The sequence below is a fragment of the Gracilinanus agilis genome, chromosome 1, assembly GCF_016433145.1.
Source record: "Gracilinanus agilis isolate LMUSP501 chromosome 1, AgileGrace, whole genome shotgun sequence".
Classification (NCBI taxonomy): Eukaryota; Metazoa; Chordata; class Mammalia; order Didelphimorphia; family Didelphidae; genus Gracilinanus; species Gracilinanus agilis.
In genome coordinates, this window is record NC_058130.1 from 500,801,517 (window position 1) to 500,821,088 (window position 19,572).

Below are 19,572 nucleotides of genomic sequence, written 5' to 3' on the forward strand. Positions count from 1 at the left end.
TGAGTGACCGGCGTCCCTCACCCCCAGACCCAAGCCCCTCAGAGTCCCGCATCGGCCACAGCTGTCAGCCGCCTCCTTCCCACGAGGAAGCAGCAGCAGTAGCAGCGGCAGCGCCCGAGGCCCCGGGAGTGGGACGACTAGGAGCCGACTCTCCCCCCCGCCGCACCCCACCCCGGCCCGACCTCCCGACTCTGCCCCTTCTCCCTCCGCCCCTTCCTGCCCCTGCCCTTCTCGCCTTCCCCGCCCCCCATCCTCCTCCTGCTGCTGTTCTTTCTCCCTTCTCTTCCTCCTCTTCTTCCTCCTCCTCCGGCCACCGGTCCGGAGCCGCTGCTACCGCCGCCGCTTCCTTTTTCCGCGTCCATGTATGAAGGGAAGAAGACGAAGAACATGTTCCTGACCCGGGCTCTGGAGAAGATTTTGGCCGATAAGGAAGTGAAGAAGGCGCATCACTCTCAGCTGCGCAAAGCCTGCGAGGTGGCCTTAGGTGAGGGGGGGAAGAGACTGGGGGGAGGAAGGGACATACCTGAATGGGGGTGTGGGTGTGTACGTGTGTAATATTCCTCCCTCCCCCCCCCCCCCCAGCCACCTTAGCCTCCTGCTGAGCCCCTTTTCCCCTTCTTTCTGCTTCCTCATTGGAGTTGACAACTCGACTGAATGGGGGGGTAAAGAGGGGAGGGGGAGCCCAAGTGGATTGAGGAAATGCCGCCCCGGAACCCGAGGTTTTTGGGGAGTGAAGGATGGGCTAGGCTGCCTAGAGGAGAGGGGGTTTTTTGTGTGTTGTTTTGTTGTTTTTTTGGTTGTTTTGTTTTGTTTTTTGGTGTTGTTGGACTGAGCTGAAAGCCTTGAGGGCAGGATAGAACCCTTTGTGATGAAGCAGAAGATGAGCGCTGTTTTATTAGCCTTGTGATGGAGGTGGAGCTGTTAGGTCAAACTCGGATGTGGAAGGGACTCTATTGTCTTGGCACTTAAATTGATTGTTTTGGGGAGGTTTGAATGGGAAAGTGATTTGAAGTTGTTGCCCTCGTTGATGTAGTCCTAACATTTCTCTGCCGGCGATACTACTGGGAAGATGTAGTAGCGTTGTCACCAGTGGTGCTGACCTGGAAGTAGACTGGAGGTGGTGGTTGTTGTTTTTTTCTTTAACTGTTTGTATGTACGTGTGTGTTGGGACGGAAGGAATGAGAAAGAACTAGAGGAAGGCACCAGATGATAAATAGCCACAAGAGGTGGGAATGAAATGGGAAATTGAAAAAGACAATGACACCCACCAGCCACATGTGCCTTCAGTGGCTACTGCTCTCAAGCTTGAATTGTGCTTTGTAGTTGAGGAAAGAAAGCCAGCATAATGAAACCCTATAGCTGGTGCAAATCTAAACAATACTTGTATCAAGAATGCTAGGACAGGAATTGTTAAGAGGGAAAACAAACAACAGAATCCGGGAAGTAGAGGGGAGATGGAATTTATTAAAGATGGGAAATGTTTGTAATACTGATGGGTAGTTTTTAACAGAGATGAATGCGGAATACTTAGGGTTTGTGCTATAGCAGTAGATTTAGGTAGAATTGATGAGAAGAAAAAGGGAATTTGTTATAAATATACACATGGGATGATAAGCTTTTGAAAGCCAGTGTTAATGGAAAAAGTAAGCTCCTAAAGGATTTATACTGATTAAAATAAGCCAGAGGAAGGTAACGTTTTGCTGTCAGTTGCCAGGATGTTGTAAAAATTAACTTTGCTAATTAAAATAAACAGAGAACACCACTTTAATTTGTTGTCTCGTGTTCACTTTTTTTTCTTTTAGATCCTAAGTAAATGGCATGCAAAAAGCTTACAATATTTTGGATATGAGGATGCAGATTTAACTTTTTTTCTCTTCTATTTGAAGTTAGTCATTTATTGGTGCACTTTTTTAAGGGTGTTAGGTGTGTGCATATGAATTTGTATAAAAACTGAGTTAGTTTCTGGATAGGAATAACCATGAAATCAGAAAAATGGGGAAAAGTTAAATTATAATTATTTTTATATTTGTATGAAGCTTTGTTTTATGAAGTTTTGGTGATTTTGTTGGTTAGTTTGACAGAATTAAACATCTTTAACTGATTTTAATATTTTGAGTCTTAAATTTTCTGTATTAGAAAAATATTATAGTAAATTAAACCGCAGGTGTCAATAGTTTGAAGAATTAGGATGTTTAGGGAAACTGTTTTACTGAATTTTTGTTTGCCTTTAGGTGAGGATTAGGTGAAAAGTAATAGCAATTCTCAATTTATTCAACAAACTAGTACAGAATATACAATCATAAATAAGATTTCTATAGCCATCTTACTAAGATAAAATACATCTATCCTTAATAAAGCTACACATTTCCTAAAGGATAAAACTTAGGGAAATCACATAAATCTAGTTCTGGAAACCAATTTACCTGTTTTAAAAAAATTAGTAGCCTGTCTTTGATGTGTGAAAGTTTAGAAACCTTTGATTCCTTGTAAAAGAAAAGAAAAAATGCTAAAGAAACTAAGTTCCTACAGTGTTATTAAAAGCCATATTATTGGTTTGATTTTTTATCATTAGGAATCTTTTTCTTTGAAATATGATTCCAGAAATCTACTTGTAATATTGTGTAAACTTATAATGAAACCCAAAGCTGCTTTGAGTGCATGTATGTTGCCCTCTGGTGGTGCCCTCTTCCATTACAATTTTCCTGTATTCAGCCTTGAGCCAGAGGATGAACCTTGGCCATTGAACTCAGCTTAATCCATTCCTGCTCCCTAAAATCCTGAATTAAAAATAGTCTGGCCATCTGCTGGCAGATGAAGCAGCAGCAGAGCTATTTTTAGTTTCAGGGAATTTAGAAGTACTGCTACTTTGGGCTTGGAGGTGGCATTTTTTCTCTCATGGGAAGGTGGGAGAGGGTTGAAAGTGGTTAGTGATCCCTTGGATCTTTAAAATATAGTGAGGTTTTTTAATAAAAAATTTATTAAATGTTTATTATGTGCAAAGAACTCTGTTAAGTGCTGAGGATACAAACAGAAAAAGAAGACAATTGACAGTCCTTACTCTCAAAAAGCTCACATTCATTATAATAGGGAGATGCAGTCAATATAGGAGGCCTCCTGCTTCTTAGGGTGAAGAGCCAAAGCATATAGTAATGCATTATATTTAATATCATTTGCAATGAAAAAATCATATACATTTTTAATGTTCGACCACTTAACAGAACTTACCTATTACTATTGAAAACCCCACCAATCCTCTGGGTCCCTAAGCTTGCAACCTCAGGGACTTGACTCCTCATGTGTTTTTTTAAGTCTTTAGGTTTGTCATTAGCTCAACAACTTTTCTTATATTCAGTAGTTATTATTTGAAAATGATCTTAAGATACTATAATAAATTTTGAAGAATGGTGAGGTTAAAAGGAGAAGCTGATAACATTGAATGAGAATAAAAGGTTTAAAGGGTGGCCAGAAAAAAAGTTTTTAAAGAGAAATGTATATAAGAATAGTAATTAAAGGGGAGAAGATTTCATTCAAAACAAAATAGAAAGGAGTCAAAAGGGAGAGATTGAGAGAAAAACTATTATCACTGGGCTCTATATAAGCTGGTTGGTGTAGCAGAAGGAACAATATTTGGAATCAGGAAAGACTTGGATTCAAATTTTAGTCTTTAAATTTATTAGTTGTGTGTCCACAGGCAAGCCGTCTTGCCTATGGTTTCAAAAAAGAGAATTATAATACTGATAATATTTTTCTCACAGGACTGTTGTGAAAATAAAGGAGGTACAAATTTAAAGTATTTATTGCATCACTTTCTAAAATGCTTGTCCAAAATGATTCTGCTGATTTACTTTCCTTATAGATTGCATATGATTGTTTAGTTAACTGCATTTATAGTGTGTCTAAAAATGGTAATACTATATTTATTTACATGGTTCCCTGTCTATTATCCCTTTAATTTTTCTTCTCTAAAGCAGGAACATGAGATAGGGGGTAAGCATCTGAGCCATGATCTGTTACCACCCTTGGCAACCCTCATTAATCATTACAAATCCCAACCCATTTTACAAAAGAACAGTGACTCACTCAGAAGGACATAGGCATCAGAAATAAAGTTAATTGTAATCCAAACCTACTCTAGAACATTTTTCTTAGCAGTTCCTTAGACTAAAAGGCCATTTTAATCAAGGTTTTAGTGTGTCCATGAGGTTAGGGAAGGAAAAACATGGTCATAAAATTTAGAGTAACACTAGAAGAAACCTGGAGATCATCTACTCTTTGGATCCATAACATTTGTTAAAGGGCCTATTAGTGCCAGGCACTGTGTAAAGCACTCCAAAAACAAATGAGTCTTTGTCCCTACCTTGAAGAAATATACATTCTATATAGTAAGAGAATATGCATTCATAAGTATATACACAGTAAATAAAAGGTAATTTTGATGGCATGGCACTAGCACCTGAGGTGGAAATAGGAAAGGACTCATGTAGGTATGGTATTGAGATAAGCTTTGAAAGAAATTTAATTCTGAGAGGTACAAGGGAGAACAATATATACATTCTAGGCATAGACAACCTCCTATTCAAAGACATGGAGACAGGCAGGATGTGTCACATCCAAAGAACTGGCCAATTTTGCTATACTATTGAATATATGGAGGGTAGTGATGAAAGTAAGGATAGAAAGATAGATAATGTATTTTTAAAGCTTATAACATGACAGACACTGTGCCAGCCAGGTCATGGAGGCATTGGAAATTATTGCACACTTCTTATTTTACAAATGAGGAAACAGGTCCAAACAAATGACTGCACCAAGTCAAAGGAATTTTGACTTATTACTTATTAATGTTGGGCAATGGGTATATAATACAATGCAAAAAGGTAATCTCTGTCTTCAAGGACATTACTTTTTTTAAAAATCCCTTACCTTCCATCTTAGAATCAATACTGTGTATTGGTTGCAAGGCAGAAGAGCTGTAAGGGCTAGGCAATGGGGGTCAAGTGACTTGCCCAGGGTCATTCAGCTAGAAAGTGTCTGAAGCTAGATTTGAAACTAGGATCTCCTGTGTTTAGACCAGGTTCTCTATCCACATAGCTGCCCCCAGGGTATGTTTGTTTGTTTGTTTGTTTGTTTGTTTTTGTTTTGTTTTGTTTTGTTTTTTTTTAAACCCTTACCTTTCCTTGGAGTCAATACTGTGTATTGGCTCCAAGGCAGAAGAGTGGTAAGGGTAGGCAATGGGGGTCAAGTGACTTGCCCAGGGTCACACAGCTGGGAAGTGTCTGAGGCCGGATTTGAACCTAGGACCTCCCGTCTCTAGGCCTGGCTCTCATCTACTGAGCTACCCAGCTGCCCCCTCCAGGTTATGTTTTAATGGAGGAAGACAACATATAAAAGAAAGCTGAGAAGAAGTGGGGAAAAGATACTGGCATGGGGCATGGTGGAGAAAGAAGTCAGGAACTGAGCCATAGAGAAATAAAGGTGTCAACATTCCTGGCCTGAGCACTTTATTTAAAATAAGAAATTCCAGAGAAACTCACCAATTAGAGGAAAGGGTTACAAGGACTGAATAATCTTTAAGTGAAAAGACTATTGGGTTTTGATCAAGAAAGAAGTCCAGAGAGTCAGAAGTGGAGCCTAGAGTAACTAACAGAGACTAAGATTCAAAATGAAGTCTTCTGATAATTTTGATACTAGACTCTTGCCACTTTCCCTATGTGGCACAGTGAATAGAATGCTGGTTTTGGAGTCAGGAAGAACTGAATTCAAATGTGGCCCCAGATACTTAATAGCTATGCAATCCTGGGCAAGTCACTTAACTTCTGTCTGCCTCAGTTTCCTTATCTATAAAAAGCAGCACCTATCTTCCAGATATTTGTGAAATTCTCTGCAAACTTTGAAGCCTTATATAAATGTTAATTGTTATCACCAACTTTAATCAATTATCATGACTATTATCATTATTATCCATCGATAAGTATTTAAGTGTATGCTATGTGCCAGGAATTGTGTGAGTCCTGGGAATACAAATACCATAAAAGAAACAATTCCTGCTTTCTAGGAACTTGCATTCTAATGGTAGTCATAAGGGTCTTTAAAAATATAGACAAAATATATAAAGACAAATTCAAAATAACTAAATAAAAAATAATTTGCAAGGAGGCACTAGCAATCAAAGAGGGGATTAGGAAAGGCTTTATGCAAAGTTAAGATGGTATTTGAGCTCTGCCTTGAAGATAAAGGATTTTATGAGGTAGATTCTTTAATTTAGCCATTAAAAGGTAGTATTTATCTTTAGGTTTCCCTTTCCTTGCAACTTTTTTGATTTGGGTTTATTTACCTACAATTCCACAGTGTCTCCTTAAGATTGATTGTGCAGCACTGGGAAACCAGTAGTTTTTGTAGCACAAGCTTATGAAAGAACAGATAGAAATAAGGATAATCTGACAATTGGTTTTTTTCTTTCATTTAACCCTTTGTTTTCTGTGACAGGACTTATTAAGTTCTATTTCAAGAACTATCTTTGGGGAGATAAACTGCCTTTTCAAAAGAGGAGGAAAATATTGGGCCATTATTTGGTGAGGGATTGGGTGGCATTTACCTCAAAGAATGTACAGCATTTGTGACAGAGGGAAAATGTTACCATAATGTCAATTAAACATAAACTTATATATTTATATTTTTTCAGTTTACCTTTTTGTATGTACTTTACAATTTTCCTAGGCAAGGTTATTATTATCAACAACTTATTTATTGAACATTTTTTAAATAGAAAGATCTTTTATTAAATTAATTGCAAATGTGGGTTTGGTAAGCTTTTTTTTTTTTAAAGTAATTTTTATTTTGTTAGGGAATCAATCTTTAAGGTTGCTTTGATTATTATTAGCGATATAATGGCCAAGACATTTTTGACAACACTGAAGTTCAGAATATTAAGATGTCTTAATTTTAATGATTTTATTTTCTATTTATAATTAGCATCCACAAGGAAAAATGTCTTACACAATTTATTTGTTTTTAAAATGCCTACCTTCTATCTTAGAATCAATACTGTGTATATTGGTTCCAAGGCAGAAGAGTGGTAATGGCTAGGCAATGGGGTTTAAGTGACTTGCTCAGGGTCACATAACTAGGAAGTTTCTGAAGTCAAATTTGAACCCAGGACCTCCCATCTCTGGGCCTGGTTCTCAAACCACTAAGCTACCTAGCTGCCCCTGCAATTATTATACTATTCAGAATTGAATTGCAGCAAAAGATATACTGACTTTATTTCCTAATGGTGCTTTGCTCTTTAACTAATTAAACCTTAGATATAAAGTATTCCTTTCTTTTTCCTATTTTACATATAAGGAAATTATGGCTTAGGAATTAAGTGACACGCCTAGAACTATGTATCTAATAAGTGTCTGAAGAACAATTTGACTCAGGTCTCCCTGATTAGTGCTCTAATGTGACTATGGCACTTAGCTATCTGGATCCTTAATCATTTAAGATTTCAATCTTAACCATCTACAAAAGAAAACAATCAAGAGGAGGAAGAATATCTATTGTTTAGAGCAGTGATGGGCAAACTATGGCCCCCATGAAATGTTCTATCCAGCCCCACAACATTATTCCTAATCTGACGAATACAATACAATGAAACGTGGAAAGAGTTGCCTTAGAAACAGACCTACAGATGAGCATTTCCTTTCCCTCTTTAAAAAGTTTGCCCATCACTAGTTTAGAGTGTTATATGCAGGTACATGGGCACTCTATAAAGTAGATCTGTTAGTAAATCTATCCTGGACGTGTGCTGGACCTAGAATTGAACAGTAGGAGAAGAGTCTATATAGCTTTTAGAAAATTGTGAATTGCTTTTAATGATTTTCAAGTGTTTTTTTTAAACAAATATTCTCATGGCAATGCTGTATGACTGACTAAAAGTCACACCATACCATTGGCTCTAAAGAATTAAAGTAGTGAGATGTGTGATTATCATGAGGAGTCTGCAGTGTATTACCAACTAAGAATTGCTTAACAATAAGCAATGTAAAAGATGTCATCAGAAAAATAAAACAAGATGAGGTATAAGCCAGTCATGTGATAAAATAACAAAAGAGAGCCAGTGTACCATTTTGGCATTCCCAGAATTTCAAGAGATCTAGTGGAAGTCTTCTGATATGACCATTTATGAAGGATCTATAGGGGGAAAAGAATGAGTTGCTTAAGATAAAAGAGCATATGAATTGTGATCTACATCACTGGAAGGAGTACTTATGATGATGAGATAACAAATCCAGTCAAGTAATGATATGCATGAGTCAAATTCATTTTATGCTTAGCATCATTTTCTTTGTTTCACTTATAAATTAATAGTGTAACAGCTATAGAACAGATGCAGAAATGATATTTACTATAAAAGCTTTTCCTCTTAAAATAATTATAAAAATTCAAGCACACAGATCTTGAAAACATTTTAAAACAGAAACAACAAAGGCTACCTACTGTGTTCACTAATACCAAACTCTTAATCTACAGTCTACTTGTTCAACAGTGGTATTATTACATTATTAGCAGAAATTTTTTTCACTATCTTTAAATACATCCTTCTTTGGCTTGCATTAAACACTACGTCAAAATGAATAAGGTTAAGAATGAATAAATAGCATTTATTAAGTACTTACTATATTCAACTTACTGAAACTGATTACAAAAATTTGAAAAGGTAATTAAATGTTAAGACTAAAAAGTCTTTCAGAGTATAATTATGTTATTAGTAGCTTAGGTTTACTTATTATTATTAGCATAGCAAAAATGAGGGTATCATCAGTCTTTGAAAATAAGTTGATCTAGATTGTAAAGTTTTCTGAATAGTTAAGGGTCATCCTAAACTTTTTATTTAACCATTTTTGATGGAAATTATTCCAGAATATATAACCTACTTCCTTGTCTTTAAAAAAAAATAGTAAATGATTGAACATATACTTGTACTACAGTCCTGCCTTGATGCTTCATTGTAGTATGGAAATGACTCAAAATTCTCCAGTGTACGTGAACAGAGCATTCTGCCCTTTTGGACTAAAAAAACTTCAGGTATGGGATTGGTAAGCAACTATATTTTTCAAGTACCAGCCTGACAAGTTCAGAAGATTTCATCACCAGGTTAGCTGCGGGACCATGGCAGTTCTCAAAGACCATTCACAAAATTGGAGAATCCATATTGGTAGGGAAAGCACCCACATCAAAGAAATTACAACTCCTCAGAGAATTAAGATAGCTGAATGGAACTTAACTTTTTCCTGATGACTATTACCAAAAATTATCATATTATGCTATAATCCAGTAAAACATTCTAAGTCAGTAGAGACATTAAAGAACTGTTTGGTCTACATGAAATGAATACAGACTACTGTACTTTCCTAGGTTCTCATGTCTGTTTTTCGTAATTTTTCTGTCTTCCCCAGCTTTGACTTCTTGCTGATGTCAGTGTGTTTGCAGCCTCTTTCTTCCCTTCTGATTTCTTTGGGGCTTGGAAACCAGCATGACGTGATGGATAGAGAACTTTCCTCCAAGCCAGAAAGACCTAGGTTCAAGTCCTGCCTCTGACACATACTGACTGTGTGATCCTGGGCAAGTCACTTCACTTTCCAATGCCTTAGGCAAATTCTAAGCCTATTAATGGCTGAGAAAGTGCCAGCCTGCATTGATAGAGGGAATTTCATCACCTAGGAGTTCCCTATACCAGTGAAATCACAGGTCTAACCTCTATCCCCTGGAAACAAGAACACACATAATTTTTTTGAACTGTATATAAACTAAGTTCAAAGTGAGGACTATGGGGTTATAAGTAAAGAGACAAGCTATACTACATATGGGGCCTTTGTTTTGGCTGCTGAGAGGCTTTTTTTGTGTGCTTGTTTTCAGGTTATTGGCTATTTTCCAGATAAAAAGAGATGTTTACTGTATATATATATATTTTTTTCTAAAGTTTAGAGAAAAAATGAATTCCTTTATATATATAGTGTTTTGAATTTGTTTTTACTAACCATGATTAATGATGTAAAGAGATTTTTAAATAACCCTTCTGAGAATAGGAAAACTGCCTTGAAGGAATTAATGAACAAAGGAATGGGGGGAAAGAGTCATCTGTTAAATTATTACTATGTTCCAAGCAGTGTACTAAGAACTGGGGATACAGACAGAAAGCTAGCCCCTGTCTCTGAGACCTTAAACTGTAAATGGGGAAGAAACCAAATATAGAGGAGTAAGAGTCCATTTTATGAGGGAAGGTTCATGTTCAACATGCTCATCACTAAATATAAGGTATGTGTAAAACAATACAAACTGGAGAGAAAACAACTGGGAGAATCAGGCAAGTTTGCTTGCAGATGGTGGCACTTGAGCTGAACCTTCAAGGATTCCCAGGGTCCCAAGAAACAGATCAGGAAGGAGAGCATTCTAATGGTGGACAGCTTACATACAGAGGCAGAAAATGAAGTGTTATGTAAGAGGAAAAGCAAATAGATGAATTTAGTTGGAATATTGAGTATATAAAGCTTGTTAAAATGGACTGGCAGTAGATTATAAAGGCCTTTAAATGCCCCCAAAGTGGCATTCGTGTTTTATCCTAGAGACAGAAGATAACTGAAATTTCTTGAGCAGGGGGAGTGATGTGGTCTGTCTACTTTAGGAAAATCAATATTGCAGCTGTATGGAAGATGCACTGGAGGAGAGAGACCAAACTGAGGCCATTTCATGAGTTACCTCTTTTCCCTTATCCTGATAACTCTCAAAAGCTCCCATTATTGCCCTCACTGTAGTTTCTGATGCAGAGGTGGTTCTTCTCTTTGCCAAGCACTAGCCCTCTCACCTCAAGTAACCTCTCCAGCAGATTGCCCCCCAATCTCTTCCTGACTACTGGTTCTTTTTTTACTTCTTTCAAAACAAATACACACGTGTTTCTTTCATCTTTAGAAAACTGTCACTTGATCTTATGTCCTCTAGCTTTTATTCTGTATTTCCCCTCTCCTCAGCTAAACTTGAATAAGTTATACATTCCCCCATTTCCTCTCTTCTGACTGAGTTCTAAGCCCTCTGCAATCTAGTTTCCAGTCAGTCTCATTTGCTTGAAAAATGTTCTTTCCAAATTAACAAATGATTTCTTTTTTTTTTTTTTTTTTTAAACCCTTACCTTCAGTGTTGGAGTCAGTACTGTGTTTTGGCTCCTAGGCAGAAGAGTGGTAAGGGCTAGGCAGTGGGGGTCAAGTGACTTGCCCAGGGTCACATAGCTGGGAAGTGTCTGAGAACATATTTGAACCTAGAACCGCCGGTCTCTAGACCTGGCTCTCAATCCACTGAGCTACCCAGCTGCCCCCAACAAATGATTTCTTAATTACCGAATCCAATCGACTTTTCTCGAGCCTCATTTTTTTTTTGACTGCAGCATTTGATGGTTCTTCTCTTGGATATTCTCTTCTAGATTTTTGTGAATTTTATTTTGGTTTTCTTCCTCCTGTTCTAACTGCTTTTTCTCAGTAACCTTTGCTAACTCTTTGTGCCATAAAGTGGATATACCATCACATCCTATCATTCTCTCTCTTCTTCCTGTTTTATTGTATTGCCAAATTTGCCCTACAAAAGCTTCAGCTTTGGATCACTCCTACCATTCAAACTTTTTTTTCCCTATATAAGTGTTGTTGAATGAAGATGAAGAAAATCAAGCAACTGTCCTGCCTGAATCCACTACAAATTTAAATTATGTAACCTCAACTGGGCCCTCACTACTGCTAAGCAATCCTTTTACACTATTCCCCTTACCACAGTAACTTTTCTAACTCTTTTCATCCCTCCTGAAACTTCCCATGGCTCCCTTTCCTGTCTTAAGTTAAGATCTTGCCTCATATTTTATTGAAAAAAATTGAGACTATTTTCTGTGAACTTCCATCTTTTCATCTAATATCCCACAAATGCTTTCTGCCACTTTCTTCTGGTTTCACCCCTGTCTCACACAGAGGCGGTCTTTCTTGCCATAACCGCTCTATGCATAAGTGACCTCATTCCTCTACATATTCTCCAGCAGATTTAACCCTCTTAACATTATTCCCACTCTGTCACATTTCCTCCTTTTTTTTTTTTTTAAACTCTGATCTTCTATTGTAGAATTGATATTAAGTATTAGTTCCAGGGCAGAAGAGATATAAGGGCTAGACAATTGGGGTTAAGAGACTTGCCTAGGTCACAAAGCTAGGAAGTGTTTGAGACCGTTTGAACCCAAGGACTCCATCTCCAGTCTGGCTCTATCCATTTAGCCACCTAGCTGCCCTTCTCTCTCTTATTTTCAAATATCTGTCTACAGGCTGTTTTCCTTCTTCCCACAAATATGCCCACAATAACTGTGTCTCCCATGTTTTCAAAAAACCTTCATTTGATCTGTTCATCTCCATTACTTCTTTTCCCATTTCTCTTCTGCTTTTTGTGGCTGAGCTTCTTGAAGTCATTGATAACAGATGCCTCCTCTTTTTCTTCTTAACTGTCTACAGTCTTTTTTTTTTTAACCATCTCATAATCAAAACTGCTCTCCATTATTAAATCCATTGATCTTTTCTCAATATTCATTCTTTACTTCTCTGTAGTCTTTTACTCTGAATTACTCCCTTCTCCTTGATGTTTTCTTCTCTTCAGGTTTTCAGGACACTCCTTCCTCCTGGAAGAGTCCAATATATTTGACTTCTCAGTCTCTTGCTGGATCTTTACACAAGTCATAACTGCTAACCTTGGGTCTCTTATAGGACCTGTCCTGGGCACCTTTATCTTCTATCCCGTTTCACCTGGTGGTCACTTAATATTTTTTTGCTAATATAAGGTCCAAGTATTTTTACAAACCTTTGGCATTCTGGCCTCTTTTAGGTATCTTGATCCATTTCTTAAAGCTCTCAAAATCTTGTTGCCAATAACACTCCTTCATGGATACTTTTTCTAGACTAGCCATTCTTCTGTTTTCTTTAGTCTCATTTCCACTTTATATAACACTTCAGAGATTGGAATATTATAGACTGTTAGTGTCCAAAACCACAGTATTTCAATATGTACACTAGGAATATTCGGTTGTATGCCTTTGTTTCTTTGAAAAAAAAAATTATGGCAAGCATGTTTTTCTAGTTGAAAGCCAGTATGCATCTATAACTATGTAGACCAGACTTGTCAAATATGTGGCCCACAGGTTGTATGCCAGCTATGATACTCCCAAGTTTAGCCCAAATAAGATTAAAATAAATTTTGGAAATATTTGATAAATGAAAGTGTCATAAAACATAGATAATATTACATTTAAAAACTAATATGTGACCTACAGGGATCTTTATATAAGGTTTAGTTGCCTCTGTTTCTATTTGAGTTCGACATTACTGATGTAGATCAAAAGACTATGTATTATTTTTCTGGACACCCAGCACATATACCAACCATTTCAGGTGTGTTTCTCAAGTTAGTTTTCCTTGTAAAATGTATAAAATAATTTAATTTACTATTTTAAAAATATATTTCCAAGTCATACTTGATAAAGATGGCAACTTTTAAAACTGGTCTATTTGAGGGTGATTTGTCTTTCTCTTATAGGCATAAATAATATAATAAAATATTAGAAGTTTCTTAAATGCTGGATAGAAAAAGTGTTACATTTTGGGATAACCGGCTATTCCGTTTTTATACTTTTTAGAGACCTGTGAACAAAATTTATTGTTGTGTCCTAAAGGAGTTGACTTAAATCTAATTTGTTTCATTAAAAATGGATGCCTTATTTTTTTTCCTCTCTCCCCCAAGAGACTTGTACCATCCGAGGCCTATTGTTAATATTGTAGTTTTCGATCTTTTATAATGGAGAGAGAATCTTCCAGTAATAATAAATAAGGAGCTTTGTTTGATTTTGCTATTCATGCATAGCTAATGGGATGTTCTGTGAATAAGGCATCTCTCACACTTCAGCCTTGATTCAAGCTCCAAAACATAAAGGCTCTGTTGATTCAGCAAATTAAATTCCCTAAGTATTTTACCATGGTTATCCCTTCCAATAAGGCAATCTTTCTCAAGTAAGAAAAATGGTATACATAAGAAAATTTAAATATTCCTATTTGTAGATAGTCAGTGAAGCCGAGTTTCTGTTTGTGCCTAATTAAAGAGTATGATCTATTTAATTCTCCCCTTTTTTCTTATTTTTATTTATTCTCTTTTTTAAACAACAGAACATCTTTCAGTTCCTTTTTTTTACCACCTTTAACTTTTTTTTATGTTCCTCCTTTATGTTTCAAAAATAAGAATTAATCATTCTTTGCATAAATTCAGAAGAACACTCCTAAGTAGAAAATATGAATACTAACCTGTGTTACTTTTTAAGATATTCTCTCTCTTTTTTTTAAGTTCTGACCTGTTAATAGAGAAAACTAGGTTTGGGGTCATGATTCATTGTGCTAAACAGTAAAACTAATTATACTTTCATTTGAAGGAATCTGAATCATGTAAATCATAGATTAATATAGTGAGTGAAATATAATTATTTAGAAACTTGGTATCAAAAATTTCATATTTTAAAGGGATTTTTTTAAAATAAAAAAGTATTATCTGTTCAAGCCTAAAGTAGTTATATAAAAAATAAGAATAATACTGGCTCTTACAATTAATTAGAAAGTAAAGCTTAATTTATGCAAGGTTGCTGAGAGGAAGGCTCTTTTTACAAAAAATGCTGAGCCTAAGAATGTACCTAGGGCAAATTTGAATGAATGTTTATATAATATTACTAAAGTGGAATTATTAACTCATATCAGGTAGATATGGGCTCTAGTCCTAGATTCAAATTCTGCCATTAGGAGTTCGACATACTAATGAAATGAGAGGCCCAATCTCAATTTCTATTGTAGTGAGAGTAAAATTAAGTGTTTAATTATCTCCATATAGTCTAGCTGTCAAACTCGCTATACATTGGGATAAATTGGAAAATGGATTCCAATTTTGGCCCCAGGAAATTAAGCATAACAAAATTAACAGGCTATAATTTCTTTGTTGATTTTTAGGTTTCAAATATTGTACATAATGGAATGTACTGAGTAATTAAAGTCTTTATGTTATCACTAGACTATAGTGATAATAATTCATATTTCTATAATAATTTAACATTTACAAAGCACTTTCCTTACAACTACCTGAGTTGGTGGTTACCATGGATGGTGGTTTAATAGATGATGGTGCAAGAAGTTCACACTAAAAATTCTTGAATGATGCTTAAGTAGTAAATAATTGCCTGATTATATTGCAAATATATTTTTCTGCTGTGACAACAAGTATGTATGTGCACTTTTGAAGCATTATAGGTTGGTTTGTGCATGATTCAAAATGGTAATGGCTATGTGTGCTGTGATTTTGATTTTCATACTTATATCACATCAGACTGACAACTAATGACAAAACAGCATGTTCATACCATTTGCCACAAGAGTTCTATATTTGAGGGATGATCAATTTCCAATTGTCAGACACATGTGCATACCTCGTTTGTGTTTTCTACACTTCAATAGAGTATCTCCTTCATTTCCCTTTCTTACCTTGTAATCATGCCTCATCAGCTCTGCAATCATGTGATCAAGATGTTACAGATGTTTGTATTCTTACCAAGCAAATGTCAGGTTGTTTGAAAACTATGATTGCTGGGCATGCACATTATAAGCCATCCTGAAACCATCACAAATAAACTGTGGAAACAAACCTTATATTTCTACTACTTACAGTATTAAAGCTATTTTTTGGTGTGAACTTATCCTCTGCTAATGTTCCTATTCTTCTCTCTGACCAATTTTCAAATGAATTGTTTGTCAACACTGGTGTGTCATTCAGTAGTTTCTGTAAAAAGTAAAGCAGTGTGCCTGTGGTAGAAGAGAAGAAAATCACAGCCAAGGAGATTCCGTCCATACAAAGGCTACTTGGCATATAAACATTGTTTAGAAACAGAGCAGTATATGCAGTTGACTTTGTTCTATAATTGTCATTAGCCAGTAGAGAAATAAGTATTTCATGTCATATCATAACTAGTTGTTTATTTTCACCAGTGGGTTAGGTAGTTAAAAATGAAAAATGAATTTCCATCTTTCAACAAAATTAGCTTGTAAAATTCTCCCATTTTCTACCACATACTTGTATGAGTGAACATTTTTGCTTTTTAAAATCAAAAATGCAGGATAAAGCTTGACCTGGACCGTATTTTAAGACTGTATTTGTGTGGTATTGAACCAAATATATATTCAAATTTTAAAGTCAAATATTAAAATTAAGTTTATATGTGATTGTTATGTTAGGTACCTTCCAAGTTGTAATTTATTTCATCAAAATGTTTATATGTATTCAACAAAATAAAGAAATTTAACATGATGTGTTGTAGATTATAAGTGTATGAGGTTTTGTTGGATTACTTTTCATTCTTACAGAAAATCCCATGTAAAATATTTGTAATTGTTTTATAATTAGAATTTTCTAATTTTATATTTTGAGTTTTAATAATTATAGATAGAATCACATTTTATATTATACTTATTATGTGATGTAAATTTTAATTTGGAACTTTTGGGGACAAAAGTTATTGTAGGCATTTTATGAATAAATTTAAAGGACTTTATGACTAGTATATTACACTGTCCTGGTGATAAACAACCCTTTTTAAAATATGAGGCTGAATTCAAACTCAGCTCTCCTGGATCTAAATCTAGTACTTTTCCCCACTCTACGACATTTCTTTTCTTGGTTGTAAGTTACTTGACATAAGATTCTCAGTTGTATCTGTCTTTGTGTTCTTAATGCCTGTGCCTTTCATGTAATAGGTACTTAATAAACGTTTGATAAGTGAACAGAATGAATGCTTGTTTTCCATGTGCTATAGGAAGCATAACATTTAGATAGAATTCATGTCCCTGACTAACTATCAACAGTGACTGCCATTGATACCCATATTTCATCATCTCCAGGCCTCCTACCATCCAGTTCATCTTTATTGGAATGTTTTCCAACTAGTTTCTAAATATGTCCTAAAATGGAATATTTGGACTTAACACAGTTCTCTATTTATGGAGGTCTGGCACCCTTGTTGAGACCCCATGAACATCAGCAAACAGAACCAGTTTGTGCCTTCTCCATTCTTTCTAGTGCTTTCTGAAGGCTTCTCAGAGAGTGGACATCAGAAAAATGGAAAGCGTTGTGTTCCTCCCCAGCCTCAAAGAAAAAGGGAAAAAGGGGTGAAAGCCTGGAAATAATTTAAGGTGGAAAGGGGATGAAAGACAAATCAAGTGCTAACTCACTAGAGAACTAAGGACTTTATGATAATTATTATGAAAGTTTAGTCGGCTACCTAAGTAGTCATTTTGTGCATCAATGTGATTGATAGAGTGGGCCTTTTTTTTTTTAAAGGAAAAAACTGAAGATATTTTGATTAACCAAACAGATATTGCCTGGAAGGCCTTAGACTAGAATTGACCAATAGGCTTTTCTGTTGTTGTTGTTGTTGTTGTTGTTGTTGTCGTTGTCGTTGTCGTTGTCGTTGTCGTTGTTGTTGTTGTTGTTGTTGTTTTATTTTTAAATTTTTTTATTGATTTGGAATTTTTTCCCATGGTTAACATGATTCATGTTCTTTCCCTCCCCACCTGTCTCCACTCTCCCAGAGCCCAACCAGCAGTTCCCCAGTAGGCTTTTCTTAAGGCAGCTGGTATGTGGACAATAGCAAGAACACTACAAAACCTTAGTAAATGGTAGTCATTAATCTATACAGCAAACCATCCATAAGAGATGTTATTTTGAAGACTAGATTAGTTTTTTAAAAATATTATGTGTATAAGAAGTAATAAATATAATCTTCAACAGTGAATTATAGGATAATATCTTCCAAATTGGAAGCAGCTAGTTGGCTTAGAAGGTAGAACACTGTGCCTTGAGTCAGGAAGACCTGAATTCCCTAGCCATTCACTAGCTGTGAACCCTGGGTAAGTCACTTCACCTCTTTTTGGCCTTAATTCACTGGAGAAGGAAATGGCAAACCAAGAAGAACCCATATGGGGTCACAGTGAGTCAGACACAATTGAACAGTAACATGTTTCTGTCCTCATGGAACATTAACAGCATGATAGGAGGGGAAGGATATAAAAACAGATAACTGTGGTACAAAATACTTAAAGTATAAAACAGTGTTCTAGTTGAGCATTTTGTTATTTTGGAGGAAATAATACTTATATTCCCTCACCTCTTCTGTGAAAGAGGATGAGGGGGAAATGGAATGAGGTGGTACATTTTTCTCAGCTCTTTTCCAGAGTCAGGCTGGTTTTTGTAACCACCTAGTACATGTTTTCATTTTATTGTTCTTTTTGTTTAGATTATTGTAGTCATGGTATATATTTTTCTTTTCATTCTGTACTAATTCAGTTTCTCTGAAGCTCTCATAGTTATTATTTCTTATGTTAGAATAATATTCTGTTTCATATGCCACATTTTGTTTAGCCTTCCCCCCTATTCTATTTATAGTTCTTTGCTACCTTATAAGGATTATAATGAATATTTTGGCATATATATATTTATAGCTCCTCTCAGTAGAAATCACTCCTTTGGTAATGGCCTTTTCGGTTTTCATATGAAGACCATTACCAAAAGAGTGATTTTAATAAGAGGATCTAGCATTTAAAGAATAGATTGGAATTCATTAGGTTAAGGGGGAGACATTTGAGGAATAAGAGGTAGATTGGAAACTCTAAATGCCAGATTTTGGGGGTCCTCTATTGCCAGATAAAGGAGTTTGAATTTTCTTCAAAAGGCAATAGGGAGCTGCTGCAGAGGTTTAAAACAAGAATAACATGATAAGATTTGTACATAAATATTGTTTTGGTTGTGGTACAGGGAATGGATTAGAAAAGATAAGTTAGTATGTTTCTGAAATAGTCCTGGTAGGTAGTAATGATTGAACTGAGAATGATGGCAGTTGGAATCAAGAGGAAAATTTGGATGAGAGAAATGAAATGGTAGTGTAATTGATAGAATTTGTTAACTGATTGGGTAAATAGGTGAGGAAGAGAGGAAAAAGTCCAAGATAGTGGGAAGCAGCATAGTGAAATAGAAAGAGTCACAGAAGGACCTGGGTTCAAATTCCACTGTCATTTATTACTAATGTGATCTTGGATGTTCTTTCATTTCCTTGAGCTTAGTTGCATATGAGAAGATAAGGATCCTACTAGATTACTTTAGACTCCCTTCTAGCTCCAAGTCTATAACCCTATGATCCTATAATCCTAAAATCTCAAACTTTTTGCATGTTTTGACTTTTTATATTTAGATCTAAGTACCTGGAACTTGCTTTGGTCTGTATTTTTTAAAATAGTGAAACAAATGATAATTTCCTAAAAGCCAGAAACACATCTGCTCCCTCCCCAAAAGTTTTAGTTTAAGATTTTCAACCTTTTCCTATCTAGCCTGAGGAAGGAGGGAGGGAAATATAGCATAAGTAGTTTATTTAGTTTCAGTATTTGCATAAGAGGAGTTACCTCTTTAGAGCAATCCACTTTGGTATTTGGAATTTGGGGAACA

The 19,572-nt window shown here is 35.8% G+C and overlaps 1 protein-coding gene across 1 annotated transcript in view; it reads left to right on the forward strand.

Annotated features, from left to right (window-relative positions):
- The first annotated feature begins 262 nt into the window (after positions 1-262).
- Positions 263-19,572, forward strand: part of ARFGEF1 (ADP ribosylation factor guanine nucleotide exchange factor 1) — a 163,508-nt gene continuing 144,198 nt past the window's right edge. The window contains exon 1 of the mRNA XM_044665941.1: positions 263-484. Within this exon, the coding sequence (XP_044521876.1) occupies positions 361-484 (124 nt within the window). The 5' untranslated portion in view covers positions 263-360. The remainder of the gene's footprint in view (positions 485-19,572) is intronic.